Here is a 15,909-nt window from a genome sequence, read left to right as displayed (position 1 = left end):
ACATAAGTCGGAAAGTAAAAATGTCGGGGCTTTACAATGTATGCTTCGTAGGCCGCGCGTTCGGCACTTTAATAATGTGTCTGCTTTTCTCGCCACTCCTCATCGTTTGTCTTTTCTCATTTCGAAGGCAGTCGCCAACGAATGCGGACATTCAATAGCTTTCGAACTCTACAATCTGAATTAATATTCAGTCATTAATCAGATTTACTAATTATAAATTTTTTTCCAGTTTTACTTTTTTATTGCGCGATAGTGCGTGGAATCGAAATCCGCGGTTTATATTAAGTTGTGTTGTGTAGTGTTGTGTAGTGCAGTGTAGTGTGTGGTACGCGGTTTGTGTTGTGTAGTGCGCGGCGCGGAACGAGAAAAAATGCAACATAAACACACACAATGCCCATATTTGGGCAGAAGAAAACCCACACGCGGTTTACGCAATAAATACACAACGCCAGTTTTCTGTCAATATTTGGGCAGGCATACTTGGCAGTAAAATTATTGGTCCTGTGGTCTTGCCACAACGATTAACAGGACAATTGTACCTGGAATTTTTGGAAACGCAGTTGCCAAGCCTTCTGGAGGATGTACCACTACATGTACGCAGAAACATGTGGTACATGCACGACGGTGCATCGCCCCATTCCACACTGGCAGTACGCGGGCATTTAAACGCGTACTTTAAAAACAAGTGGATTGGACGAGGAGGACCTCAGCTGTGGCTTGCTCGTTCACCTGATTTGAACCCCTTTGATTTTTTCTACTGGGGCCACATAAAGGATTTAGTTTACTCAACACCAGTAAACACGCTCGACGAACTCAATTGCCGGATTACGTTTTCAGCTGGTATTATTGAGTCACGAGAAGGGGCTCATTTAGAAAATATTCGACGAAATTTCCAGAGAAGAATGCAGCTGTGCCTACAAGAGAATGGTGGCCACGTGGAACATCTTTTGTGAGGCAGTTCTCTCTATGTATGTGGACACTCGCGGACGGGACAATCGCGGTGCGCGTACACGTGGACACTCGCGGACGGGACAATCGCGGTGCGCGTATGCTCGCGTGTTGTTTTTTTTTTGGAAAAACAGTATGATGGTTCGTGAGCAACAGTATTTCTTTGTGGACACTCGCGGTCGGGACAATCGCGGTGCACATACACGTGGACACTCGCGGACGGGACAATCGCGATGCGTGTATGCTCGCGTGTTGTTTTTTTTTTGGAAAAACAGTATGATGGTTCGTGAGCAACAGTATTTCTTTGTGGACACTCGCGGTCGGGACAATCGCGGTGCACATACACGTGGACACTCGCGGACGGGACAATCGCGATGCGTGTATGCTCGCGTGTGGGTGATTTTTATACAGAAAAAAATGTGTGTGTTAAAAGAGGCATTCACCCTCTCTCTGTGAACATCTTGTCGGGCGAGTATTGATATGCCCCTCTGGATGTTCATAAGACAGGTTGAATCCTATTCGACGATATACGTTTACCTTCCTGGGAGTTGACGCAAAAACGAGGGACTGTCTGATTTCATTCAACGTACCACGTTCGCCGTCCTGAGAGTTGACGCAGACACGAAAGGCGATCGATAAGTCGGTAAGCTCGGTTCCTGTAATACATCGTCTCCTGACTTCCCACGCTTACGCATATGCTCGATGGTTGCCATGATTCAGGCGGAACTTTAAATGTTAATAACTTTGTAACGAAGCGTCCATCAACAAATTAGTATACTTGATTTTCGTCTTATTTTGGCCTCTACTATCGCTCATTAAAATTTTTGCTAGAGGTGGCCGAACACCCTGTATATGATTGCCAAGAATTTCTTTTGCTTTCTTTTATTACCTTGCGAAATTTTGCTCGAAGTGTTTTGAAGTTGACTAAGTTTTCGGTTGTTGGTTGTCTCTTTGCTTTGTTAAAGGCCCTATGGCTTTCTTTCATGGCTGCGTGACAATTTTCGTTCCACCAAGGAGTATTTCTTTTTTTTGTGCTTTTTGGTTTAACTGGACCAGAGGATTCTTACGCTGCCTTTTTAATAGTTTTTTCCAGTAATTCGATTTCTTGGTTGATGTTGTTAGGATCGATTACGCTTTTTGGGGCTTTTTGAAGGGTATTCATGATTATTGTTTTGTATATACCCCAGTCTATTTTTTTAATGCTCCATTTGACAGTGGGGTTGTTTTGCAGTTGCGGGGTAGAATCTAGGTATGTAACTTTTATGGGAAAATGATCGCTGTTATGGAGGTCTAATAAGGATTCCCATTCTAGGGATTGCGTCAATTTACTACTACAGAGTGTTAAATCGATCGCGCTCGTTTTCCCCGTACTTACTGTAAAATGTGTTGGACTGCCTGAGTTTAGCAGAGTGATGGGGTCTTCTAGTAGACTCTCAATAATTTTCCCGCGGCCGTCTATCTTGTGTGATCCCCAAATATAATGGTGACTATTAAAGTCGCCCATTAGTATGAAAGGTGTTGGAAGTTGGTTTGTAAGCATTTCTAAGTCCGTTGGGGTTAGAGTATGGCTATTTGGGAGGTAGATGTTGCATATGTGTATCTTGCTTGGGAGCAGCACTGTGATTGCGATTGCTTCTAAGTTTGTGTTTAGCGGAATTTCAACGGCATTGAATTTTTCAGATACTGCGATGAGTACTCCCCCACTCGCGTGATTATCGCCGTCTCTATTTTTGTTGAAGATGACGAACGCTTTGAGTCTTGGGAGGTGGTGTTTCTTGAGGTTTGTCTCTTGTTGGCAAATGATGGATGGGTTGTGTTGGTTAAGAAGGAGCTGTAGTTGTTCGTATTGCGTGTAAAAGCTATTTATATTCCATTGAATAATATGTTTCATTGTGCTTAAGAGGAGTCACTCTCTACTTCTGATGCCCAATTGATGGCTGTTTTTGTTGAGGAGTTCTGGATTATTTTTTTATGCAGTCTGTGTAGTCTGTTTTTCATACTACGTTCATTAAGCAAGTGGTGGATTTTTAGAATCATTCCAGCTAAGGCGAGAGTGTTAGTTGTGTATGTTCTTGAAATTTCTAAAGGGTTTGGGGCTGTGATTGAGTTTTCTAGGAAGCTTTTTAATTGTATATAACTTAGCACGTGGTTGTTCCCTTGGTCTTCAATGTAGTTTTTGGCTGGTTCCAGCATATCGTCGATTTTGTCTAGCGAAAAGGCGGGTGATGGGGGCCGTTTTGTTTTCTTAGAGACTGGTCCAGGGTTCTTATGCGGTTTTTTGGGTATTGCGCCTGGTGACTTGAAATCAAGGTCGCTTAGTTTTATTGGTTTTGTGTTACTTTCTTCTGAAGTTGTGGATAACGGTCTTTTGCTACTTATTTTATCTGCAATCGTGTCATCTAATGCTCTTGCTGTTGGTTCTGTTGTGTTAGAGTCGTCTAGCGACATTGGTTCCATCTGTTCAGGTGTATTTGGTATTTCTATTTCCATTTCCGTTTCTTTAGGCCGATCTTCGATGTGGGGCGATGGAAGGGGTTGAAGGTTGGCATCTTTTGGTGAGCTGGTTCCGTTTGGATTTTGGTTGTTAGGGCATTGCGTGGCAATATGTCCTTCTTGGTTGCACCTGAAGCATGTCTGTTTTTCCGTGGTAGCGAATATTCTGTAGGTGTTATTTTCTAACATAATAAGAAAGGAGCCCGGGATTTGTTTTGCATCTTCTGGATCTACGTAGACTTGTCTCCTGAAGCTTAAAATATGCGACAGGTCCGGATCGACGATTCCTGCTTTTAGTGGGGTTATTTTTTAGTATAATTTGATATTGTTTGTTCTGAAAACGTTTTCGATAGCTGTGTTGGGAATTATAGGTGCGATATTTGATAGTATGATTCTAATGGCCGGTAGTACCATTGGGCGGATTTCTATATTTACGTTATTTATTATAATTGTTTTGTGTTTAGAGGTTAAGTTTGTAACCGTTTCTTTGCTATCCAGGTACATACAGATTCTTCCATTGGAGATCCTTGATAGATATTTTATAGCTTTGGGTCCTGTTATGTTAACTGATTGCAGAATAATAGCTTGATCTTGGGTTGGTGTGTATTCATGTTTTGTAATGTTGGCAAATGAGATTTTGGTTTCGGTCATATTGAATGTTTGGGTTATTTGGTTATTTTCCGATTGAATATTTTGGTTCTCGTTAGTTTGGAAAGGATACACCGATTGGGATTTGTCACTGTATCGGTTTACTGTCTGTGACATGGTGATACGTACGGCGTACGAATACCTATGCCAGAGGTTTCTGTAGTGGTGATTTTATCACCGCTACTTTGTTTCCGAGACGGCACTCACTAACACTAAAACTACGGCACACGTGACGGTACGAGCTAAACAATAACACGTCCGATCGGTTCCGCGGTCACAGCGAGACTCCGGAAATGAATATTTCTATAAAAGAAAAACATAGATATTGTTTGTACTTCATACTCTACCTTTTCATAATATAATTTAGATAAAATATGTTCATTACGATATTTACTATATGAATTTGAAAAATATATTCTGCATACATTCGTACGTTCCCCATATTATTCTAAATGCATAAAATCTGCGATTTAACGATAAAATAGAATGACAGAGTTCGTAATTGGAGACAAGGTTTAACCAAACGAACGCCTCCAGGTAGGTAGAAAACAAAAATAATAAAAAATAAGCACCTAAAAAGAAAAAAAAATCATTGATCGAATTATCTTCGTATTTGTTAATCAAATCTAGCCGGACGATCATGGATCGATAAAATATTTGGATACGCAGTTATCCCAATGTTTTGAGTCGCGACGATAGCTAGATGTAACTTAAACGATAAATAGAATCGTTGGCATAACGAAGGCAGTAGCAGTAGGAACAATAGTGGTAGTCCTAGCAATGTGCACCCATTTTTGTTGTTTCATAATTATCGTTTCGTAGCCATCAGCAGATCCGCCCGTCATGATTATTATCGTCTAAAACAGTAACTGATGTTTCGTTTCAGCGGCAATTGTACTCGCGGTTGCCACCGTCTGTCGCGCGGAGTGCCAGAGTGAGTGATCAAGCCAGTTTCTCTTCAGTGTCCTTGTTGTCAACGTTATTCCGCAGGACTTGCATCTACAGATTCAACTCAGTTTATTTCTTAACTTCGCGAGAGAACTGCTTTTCCATTTTTTTTATTATTTCCAGCGGTTCCGTCGCATCAGCTTGACCGATGCAGTAACTTTTACACCTTGCTCGACATTCAACTTTTTTTTATTGTTTACAATTTTTTTTCTACGTTTTTGCATCACAATTTTTATTTTCAATTTTTTGCTAAATATGTGATCGTTGAGGATTTTTGTATTTTCATTGAACGTAAGAGTACGGCGTCGAAGTGCATATAAACGTTTCGCAATTTTTCCATCATTCTTTTATCCCTCGAAATGGAACGAGCGCTTCCCTTCATCGTGATCGTATTTTGCAGCTCGCTCCGTTTACTGCTACGAATGCGATTCGTGGACGGATCTTAGGTGTAAAGATCCTTTCAACTACACAGCGCTTCCCAGGGATCAGCCGCCATTGATAGCCTGCAATGGTTGCTGCGTGAAAATGGTTCGCAACGCAAAGTCACGTGAGTACCATTTTGTAGCTTTTGGAATATACAAAATAATAGAACGTGAGCTTATTAGTGTGTGTTTTTTTTATTATTATCGTTCTTTCTATTACAATTTGATTTTCTACATATTTAAAATCAACTATTAATTTGATTTTTCTTTTAATTATTTTTGATTGTTGGTTGTATCTATATTTCACTGATTAATATAACATAGAAGAAAGTTTGGTACTATTACTATATACTATACTATTGTAGAAATAACAATTACAGAAAATATGGAAAATGGTATAGGAAACGCTTAAAATAAAACCCATTTCAATATACATATCGCGGTTCACGGTTACCATTTTGACTACTAAAATTAGAACTTGAAATGTACTATAAATATGCAAATTTTTATACTGTTCTTTGAATCAAAATATTAGTTCTCGAATGTACCCTTTTAGTGGTTCTGTAGGATCTTAAATTTTAAGTTATTCTATTTGTCCTACAAGCCTCTATTAAAAAGTAAGTAAGAAAATATATTGTTCTATTTAAGACAAAATTAATAACTTTAAAATGTCTTTGGCGTTTCCATCTAAAACCAAAGAAACGTAACAACTACGTACCCCATGAAATCAAACAACTGGTAACATAAATATTCTTTAAAAATAGAGTTATGCAGGTGACCTATAGCAAATGCTTCAATTTGTATGCATACTTTGCGTGCATAAATGTCATATGGTCTTGCATAAGTTGCACGTATGAACTTTCGCAGCTTATGGTTTATCGCAATACTTGGTGCCCAGGTAAGCGTCGAATTGCGGGTATAAAAATATGAAAATTGTTTATATAAATGCACCCTATTTGAACTTGTTCCCCAGTTATAGCCATATATTTTTACTCTTACGACCTATTTTTTACGAATTCGAAATACGAATATCTTACATTCGATTGTCAGTGTTCTTTATATAGCTAATTTTTCAGTATTAAACCTACGAACATTTTTCTTTTTTTGTCTCTTTCATTCATCAAAATTCCTTACGCAGGTATACCAGATTCTCGAGCACTTTTGTGATAGAGATGGGTTGTACTTCCCGTTTTCCTCATTATTTAAACAACTGTGCATAATAAAAAAAAGTTTTTGCATATTTATTATTTACGAATTATACTGAACATAACCTAAAATATTTGTCTTTATTTATTGCGTGTGTATTTAAATTATAAAGTTTATATTGGTGTTCGTACATTTTCGTGACCGATTGTAGGTAGTAGAAGTTTGGTCCTAACCTCTTTGGACCATCTGTATCATTGAACCAAGTATATTTGTTTGATATTTGTCGTTTCCGCCGTCCTATATATTTATTTACAATTTCAAGTACATGACATAGTAATAGTATTTGTAAATCATAAATATACGAAATGACTCAGATTTCCATACAAACTTTCCTAGCATATTTTATGATTAAAACCAAATGGACACTATACGTTTCACAGTTTCACAGTTCTTTAACTCTATTTAAACTTTAATCAAAATAATACACTGATGGTTTTATGGTGGGGTTTGGTTGTTTAAACATTTTGGGAAATGTTGATCGCCCAAAATAGCAGGTAATGGTCATTGAGGTGATTTGCACGTGATGTTGAGGTGGTCGAATTTTATGGGGGCGGTTCTGGTCGCAAAAATTCTTAATCGCCGAGTCTAAAAATGTGACGGTCGCTACAACCCTTCTATGACTGTGTTGGGTCTCAATACGTACAGGGTGTTCGGCTATCCCTCTAAAAAATTTTAATGAGATATTCTAGAGGCCAAAATAAGACGAAAATCAAGGATACCAATGTGTTGATTGAGGCTTCATTAAAAAGTTATTAACGTTTGAAATTTCGCCTGTAGAACGGCAATCTGCGAACAGCTGCGTACGCGTGATAGTGGTTTTCACTCACAAAACTGTCGATTAAGTAGAGTACTTACAATAGTCACTATCGCATGCACGCAGCTGTTCTACAGGCGGAATTTTAAACGTTATTTTAGCCTCTAGAATCTCCAATTAAAATTTTTCCCAGGGGTGGCCGAACACCTTGTATATTTAAACATAATTTGATATAGTTTGGTCAGTCTAATATGGCTTACAAGGAACCATCGCGAACGGTCCGGCTTCGATTTTGATGAAACTTTGTACACTTATAAAGCAGCCAAAAATAATCGACACGTATTCTTTTTTAGCTGCGGTAACTTGAGTTTAAGGGGTGAAACCACCCCTTGAAGTTTTGGCTCGAAACGGCTATCTCGAAAACGGAAAGACATACAAAAAAATTGTTAATGGGCGAGGTTGATGGTTTCTTATGTACAATAATATGGTGTTAAAAAATTTAAAAAAATACAATTTGTTTATAACGAAAAAAAATTTATTAACTTAATTTTTCATTTTATTGAAATTTTCATAATGACAAAAAATGACGAGCATTTTATTCCAAATCCATTGGTATGCGATTTTTTAAAATTGCCTCCTACAGTTTTGTAGATTTTGATGATTTACATCTTGCGCGCACATCCATTATGGTAGTAGCCGTTCTAACTTTGATTTTAATGAAGCACTGTAGGCTTGCACTACTTCTAGAGGACAAAATCGGGAAAAATACAAGAATACCAATTTGTTGATGGAGGCTTCGTTAAGAAATTATTAAAAAATTAAATTAAAAAATTTCAAATCCTCCAGGAAAAAATTATTTTCGGTTGCGGGGGCCAATTACAATCATTTTTGGTCAATACATATACCCACGAAATCCTACGCACTTTCGAGAAAAAAATTCCTAATCGAAAATGTAATTTATGGCCAGAAATGTTGTCCGAAAATTTCATGCGGATCTTTAAAATGTCATAACTTCTGAACGGATTGAAGGATTTTAATTTTCAAAAATGCAAACGACGCGTATTTTAATCAAGAATACGTAGAAATCGCAAAAATATGCAACAAGTTGATCCTTGACCCTGCAAAATGAGAAAAACCCCATAAAAATGGTCCAATCTTCAAACAGCCATAATTCCTACAATAGTGAATATATTTCAATGAAACTTTTTTCTGAAGTAGAGCTCATAGGTACCTACAAAAAAGTATTGGCCAACTTTTTTGTAGGGCGTCAAACAAAATTATTAAAAATGAAAAACGAATTTTTAAGAAAAATCGACAGGTGCCTAAATTTTTCAGCGTAAAAAAAAAATTTCAAATCGTTCTAAAAAAATTATTTTCAGTTGCGGGAGTCAATTTCAATCATTTTTGGTCAATATATATGCCCCCGAAATCCTACGCACTTTTGAGAAAAAAATTCGAGAATGTGTGAAATTTTTCAACAAAATTAAAAAATTTCAAACCATTCTGAAAAAATTATTTTCGGTTGCAGGGGTCGATTACAATCATTTTTGGTCATTACACATTCCCCCGAATTCTTGGGCATTTCGGAGAAAAAAATTCAGTACGGGCGGAACTTTAAACGTTAATAATTTCTTAACGAAGCCTCCATCAACAAATTGGTATTCTTGTATTTTTCCCGATTTTGTCCTCTAGAAGTAGTGCAAGCCTACAGTGCTTCATTAAAATCAAAGTTAGAACGGCTACTACCATAATGGATGTGCGCGCAAGATGTAAATCATCAAAATCTACAAAACTGTAGGAGGCAATTTTAAAAAATCGCATACCAATGGATTTGGAATAAAATGCTCGTCATTTTTTGTCATTATGAAAATTTCAATAAAATGAAAAATTAAGTTAATAAATTTTTTTTCGTTATAAACAAATTGTATTTTTTTAAATTTTTTAACACCATATTATTGTACATAAGAAACCATCAACCTCGCCCATTAACAATTTTTTTGTATGTCTTTCCGTTTTCGAGATAGCCGTTTCGAGCCAAAACTTCAAGGGGTGGTTTCACCCCTTAAACTCAAGTTACCGCAGCTAGAAAAGAATACGTGTCGATTATTTTTGGCTGCTTTATAAGTGTACAAAGTTTCATCAAAATCGAAGCCGGACCGTTCGCGATGGTTCCTTGTTAGAGCAAACTTTGAATTGAGTATACTAAATTTTTGGCTAATTATTATTTTTAAGTCTAGGAGTAAGATTATATCGGTGTTTGAATATTTTTGTGTTACCAACTGTATTTGAGGAACACGTAGTATAGTTTTATCCCATCCTTTTCACCATCCTTTATAGTGCAGATGGGCTTTAGTATTCTCGCTTATAATGGTAATTGTTTGTTCGCAGTGTACGAGAGCGTGAGGCGGACTTGCACTTCGCAGCTACAGATAAACTTATTCATGGTGGACCACGTGTGCATGATGGAAAGTACCGGCACTGGTCACATGTGCTTCTGTGAGGAGGATATGTGCAATCGTGTCTCCCCGACCTCGTGTTCGAATCCCGTACTCCTGCTGATCCTGTCGACCATCCTTGTACTACGCTCGGTCATCTTAGGGGTCCCAGCTTGCTTAGTAGAACGTTGCAATGGTCACGTCGTATAACACTGATTTTACTCGATTCACCCGTGGTGGTTCCGGTTCATATCCTCGTAGACCATTAGTTCTAGTCGGCGTCACGAACACCACGTCGGGACGAGCGATTCTGTACAGTCATGTACTACCTCGGATAACCGAACTCTTTATTTATTTCCAACGATGATGCGAAACGAGAGGTAAGATATACGTGTTTCACGGAAGGGAAGAGAATCGTTCGATTCGTCGATCAACAAACATGGAGGACAACGGTTCGCGATCAGGTCACGCGTTGGATAACGAATCGATCACCGAACAGACCAAGACGTTTTCGACGTTTCTCTTCTTCTCTTTCTGGAGATTATTGCACTCTGTAATCGCTCATCCCGATCCTTTTCTTCGGCATAGAGATAGAGACCAGTAGCGAGAGATCTCGAGCGTGTTTTGTGTAGACAAATCATTCGACACTCTATCACTCTCACAATTTTATCGCGAGCTCTTATTTTTGGTTGATGGCTCCTCGAGAGAGAGAGTACACCTGTTCGCATCGCTGCAACGTGTTTGTGATACGTGCACTAAGAGAGAATTTCAGTTTATCCCAGCGAATGTGCATTCAAGGTATGAAATTCTCGATCTATGATCTATCTTGCACGACGTTTACCAAGCATTTTGAACTATTTGAAGTATCTCTTATCGGATCGAAGGAATTCCGTGAATCAGGCAGTTTCTTTAAATTGAAAGTCGCGTATTAGTCAACCGGGGGAAAGCTGTCGATCTTTCACTGTCAGAAAGTTACGCTTTAAATGGTAAAATTTAGATGCAAATTTGAAATTTATTTTTGTTTATTTTTTTTGGAGGAATTTGACTGCATGACTGTGATTTCTTTAACCAATATTGTTTAATTCTTTTCGTATTACTTCTCTTATATTCAATGCATCTTCTCTTTCCACCGTCATGCATTATCGGAAAGTTTAAGCATCGTTTTCTATTTTTCATAAGCATTTTGATAATCATTTAGAATTTAGCGTCGCTGAATGAAAATGCTCTCGATACCTAGAAACAAGAAAATAGAATTAACATCGTGCTCATCTCTTGGAATGTTTTTCATTAAAGTTCTTACTTGCTTGTTGTTATCTGTGTTCGATACCAGGTTCGCCATGTTTCTAAGCAAAGATAGATCACAAAAAATACGTAACGTAGGTATACATACTATTTGCAACGTTGTTCGATCATTGCAAGATTTAGGAGTTAAATGTGTTGTAGTTGGTATTACGTCACACATTTACAGCTTTCCCACCGTGCACGTTTTGCACTGGTGGCGATGAACCTTTTCGAGAAAAATCGTGAAGTGACGAAGGATAATTGAGACGCAGAGAAATACAATAAAAAATCGCTACAATAACAAATCGTTGTTTTGGTGCATAGAAGTCGACTATCGGGTATTTTTCGCGCGATTTGTCACCTCGAGCGTGACATTTAGTAAGAGTTTGATACGCGATGTTTTTACTGAGACTATTCTATTTCTCTTAATACGCTAAGTGCGTAGAAATTATTTCAATAATAGAAATTTTGTAAATACAACAAATCTTGGATAGCTGCGAAAAAGCATGGTTAATTTTCAGTTCCCAGAAAGGCACAAACTAATAATTCATAAATATACTAATAATAATAAATAAGAGTAACAAAATGTGAAAATTTATTTTTTATTTTTTGTTAACGGGACCTTTACTTGTGAGGTTTCTCTAATTGTAATAAGATAAAACATGATATAACTAAGCTCATATTTGCGTATTTAATGAGTGACAATAACTCGTTTTTTTGGCACTCACTAATACGATGTTATACTCCATTAGACGTAGGTTAAAAACAAATTACACCGTGTTTGGTCTTATTTTAATTGTTAAACTCTGACAAATACATTGGTAAAAGTTTTATTTAAAAAATAACCGATATTCGTGCTCAGATCAGGTTACTTCTCGGTGTGTCAAGGGCAGTTTCCTCTCAGTAGTAGGGATGACTATCGTTTCCTTATTCAATCGAAAATGACTCGCAATTATCCAAGCATTGCTGTACTTGCGTACTAAATCAAATGCCAATGTAATACTAGATGAATTCTAGAATATTGGCAAGTATAACTTGTTTAAAACATAAATTCTAAAGGATGAGACGCAAAATTATTGTGATTCTCTTCGATCAAGGCCAATTTAAAAGTAAGCAGCAAAACGCGTAATGTTCGACGACTATGCGCATAATTTGATTCTCTTTGGATCGGCTTTTTGCCATTTCTGATTATTCTCTGTATCTCGTTAAACGTTCGTCTCACTACTGTTGTACTTTCTTCACTGTTTGTTCTTCGTCACTGAAACGCCGCCATAAATTTTACTCATTCGCCATTATAACGAATCACCGGTGTGTCGTGCCTCATGCACCATAAGAAAGCGAAACAGGAATGGCCCATGGTACCAGCGTGCTTAAGGTAGTCCACGGTCATGGTCTTGGCATGCCCATCCGACAGCGACGTCATCAAATGCAGCGACAACAGCCGACGAGCATCATCGAAAGCAACATTTTCCTGTTCTACGTGTCTCGAATTTGATCGCGCGCGTGCCTTCACAGTGATCTTTGAGCTCGAAACGATAGCAAATAATAGAGATGAAATCATGCACAGTATGAGTTTCACTAACCAAGATACGCTTCATGAGATTTAAATTAGGGATGCTTGTAAACAAATTTAAACTTCTCAATGATTCGTGTATTAATATTCTATGCATTGCTCGAGTATCTTCGTATCCATTCCGTTCGAATAGCCAGATATGGATAAATTAATTAGTATCGATTAATAATGATATTCGAAAATATATAAACTATTCGAATATTAAAGTATTCGAAAACTCCTAATTTGAACACTACTCGTGCAAACTAGTGTTTCCTCGTATTTGATATGAGGCTTGGTTTTGAACTCCGGTATGAGTGTCTGCGCGACTCGAAAATGTACTATTGGGAGACGAGATGATGAGACACTACCTACAAACTAAACGGCGCAAGGGGTAAGGGAAATCGTCCGCACGATCCATGTAATTCCCTCCACTTGTTAGGCTCTTAGTTGTTATTGGTTAGGTCGATTGCGAACCAAGGTTAAGCCAAGAACCTGAACAGTGGAAGGGATTAGGTGGAGCATACGGATGATTCCCTTTGCCCCTTGCGTCGTTTAGTTTGTGGGCAGTGTGCCAACATTTCATCTCCCAATAGTACAGTATTGTCTCTCTATAGCCGCGCGTGTCGGGACCGGGCGCACGCAACTTGAGAGACGAGTAGTCTATTCGGCTTTCTTTGATTTGACGCTCGAGCGTTCAAGGGGGATGGGGCTCGTCGACTTTTCTTCGGCTTTCTGTTTGATATCCGATACCCGATGTCGCGGCGCGGTGATTACAAACGAAGTAGTGGGGATAGCTTCGCGTCTATAGAGAATCCGAAAACGCGCGGCTATAGAGAGACAATACTGTACTTATAAGTACTTCAATATCAGAAAGAATCGAACCTACAAGCAGTACTTCATTGGGATCCTGTAAATCTCAAGCAATGAATTTATTACATATGTTTTAACTAAAAACGTACATATAATATAACTTTGTTTTAATCTTTGTACATGTGGCTGTTAAAAATAATGTTTGCTTTATGATCGTTACTTTCTATCTCTGAATAGAAAATACTAGTATTTTTTAAAATGGACGTTGTTATTCTATATATGTATTACGTATCTATTCTAGTGTGAAATGAGTTTTTTAAAACTTTTTTTGGGGAACGTTGCAAATAAATTATACCACTTTTTTCAATTTAAAAATATTTTAGGCGATAGAAAGTTCAAATTGATGGCCATAATTTCGTTACTTTTAGGTGTTCAGGCATAAGGTTTGCAGATGTATTTTCCAAATCATATTTGATAAGAAAATGAAAAAAAAAGAAATTTTTCGAAGGTTCACTACTATAGTAATTTTGAGGGTTATAAAAGAAAATTAATTTGAGACAATGTAAACATTCTACTAAGACATTAAATTGCTTCCTAAAAGCAATAAAAAAGTAACATCGTTCGATTACGTGACCAGCCAATAAAGAAATACATAACATTTGAATTGAACAAGCAGCAAAGGACAATGTTAAGTCATAGAGGGGTTTACTGACCCAAGAGCGTACAGCCTATGCTATACACCGTTGGAAAGGTGTCGCCAAGGCGAATCGACTGATACCGTTTTTAACTTCGATATCAGATGGGATCATGTCGAAAAATGGCCTCAAAGTTCGAGATTTTGCGGTTTTGAACAAAAGAATCCGGTCGTAAAAGCCCATCCGGCCCGAGGGACCTCGGGTAGGCACCTGAGGGAAAACCGAGCGGTGTAAGCGATACTCTAGCAGATTGGGACGGCAAATGTGCCCCACCACCTTCATTTCAGTGCCGTGTTGGGCCTGCGTTTGCCGCATGGGCCCCGTTCGAAATGCCCAGGGCGAAATCGCCAATGGATCAGTTGTTTTTCATGAACATAATATATTCATGATAGACGATTCGCAGGTATAAGTTGGGAATGTGCAGGTTAGTATTCAGACTAATGCGTCACTTACAATAGTGAATGGAGTGACATTTTATTGATTGAAGGAAACATAATGATGTGAATACTGAATACTAACCTGCACATTCCCAACTCATACCTGCGAATCGTCTATCATGAATATATTATGTTCATGAAAAACAACTGATCCATTGGCGATTTCGCCCTGGGCATTTCGAACGGGGCCCATGCGGCAAGCGCAGGCCCAACACGGCACTGAAATGAAGGTGGTGGGGCACATTTGCCGTCCCAATCTGCTAGAGTATCGCTTACACCGCTCGGTTTTCCCTCAGGTGCCTACCCGAGGTCCCTCGGGCGGATGGGCTTTTACGACCGGATTCTTTTGTTCAAAACCGCAAAATCTCGAACTTTGAGGCCATTTTTCGACATGATCCCATCTGATATCGAAGTTAAAAACGGTATCAGTCGATTCGCCTTGGCGAGACCTTTCCAACGGTGTATAGCATAGGCTGTACGCTCTTGGGTCAGTAAACCCCTCTATGACTTAACATTGTCCTTTGCACCGATTAAATAAAGTTAAATCGGTATTGGCAAGACGAACAGGGTTCGATTCTACTTAGAAATTTTGTTTGATATATATCCCATCTAGATTTGAATATACTTGGAAGCACTACTGTAATGTCTCGAAATTGTTTTAATTTAACTGATCGGAATTTAAATCTGCTCGCGAGGTACTTGATACCATCGTTGATAAAGAAGCGTCGTTTGAAACTGTGAGGTTCATCTATTGCGACAGTTTTAACATGTTTGAATGGAACGAAACTGAATCGATGTAATTAATTTACTCAAAGTGAATCTGAAGGCACGCGCGCGCAAATGTGTACCACGGTAGTGTTAGCGAGTTCTACAATCACGTATTTAGGAGTGTGCTCACACGTAGAAAGGAGCGAATTCGAATGCATGGATTGTAGCACCCTGAGTATAGTGTGTTGAAAGTCACAACAGAGGAGAAGCTACGACACCTTGGATCTGCTGTTTTGGCTAGTAATTATATGAAATCATTTCGTTATTCGGTACACAATAACTCAATATCCAAAACGCAAGAGGACCAACGAGGTCATTCAATCTACTCTGTTCTCCGACGTTCAAGTGCAGCCAACACCTTGCATGACACTTGCATGAATCTGTTATTAGTAATTTTGCGACAAATAAGAAATTCCATGTCCGCAGCCTATGCTTCGAGCGGGAACAGGCTTCCAACCAGATCCTAAAGTAAATAGAAATTTCCTAATTTTTGAAACTTCGATCGAGGT

The 15,909-nt window shown here is 38.4% G+C and overlaps 1 protein-coding gene across 2 annotated transcripts in view; it reads left to right on the top strand.

Moving 5' to 3' along the window:
* The window catches only part of LOC122400371 (protein quiver), a 49,222-nt gene extending 35,002 nt beyond the window's left edge, over positions 1-14,220 (top strand). The window contains exons 4-6 of one of the 2 annotated variants that reach the window (XM_043401803.1): positions 4,976-5,023; positions 5,438-5,584; positions 9,808-14,220. In XM_043401803.1, the coding sequence (XP_043257738.1) occupies positions 4,976-5,023; positions 5,438-5,584; positions 9,808-10,064 (452 nt within the window). In that variant the 3' untranslated portion in view covers positions 10,065-14,220. The remainder of the gene's footprint in view (positions 1-4,975; positions 5,024-5,437; positions 5,585-9,807) is intronic. The other variant, XM_043401805.1, reaches the window with a different exon arrangement.
* Positions 14,221-15,909: the final 1,689 nt, after the last annotated feature.

Source organism: Colletes gigas, unplaced genomic scaffold, assembly GCF_013123115.1.
Source record: "Colletes gigas isolate AHSC1104 unplaced genomic scaffold, ASM1312311v1 Colletes_gigas_Sc00017, whole genome shotgun sequence".
Lineage (NCBI taxonomy): Eukaryota > Metazoa > Arthropoda > Insecta > Hymenoptera > Colletidae > Colletes > Colletes gigas.
Note: the sequence above shows the minus strand (reverse complement) of the source record. Positions and strands in the feature narration are given on the sequence as shown.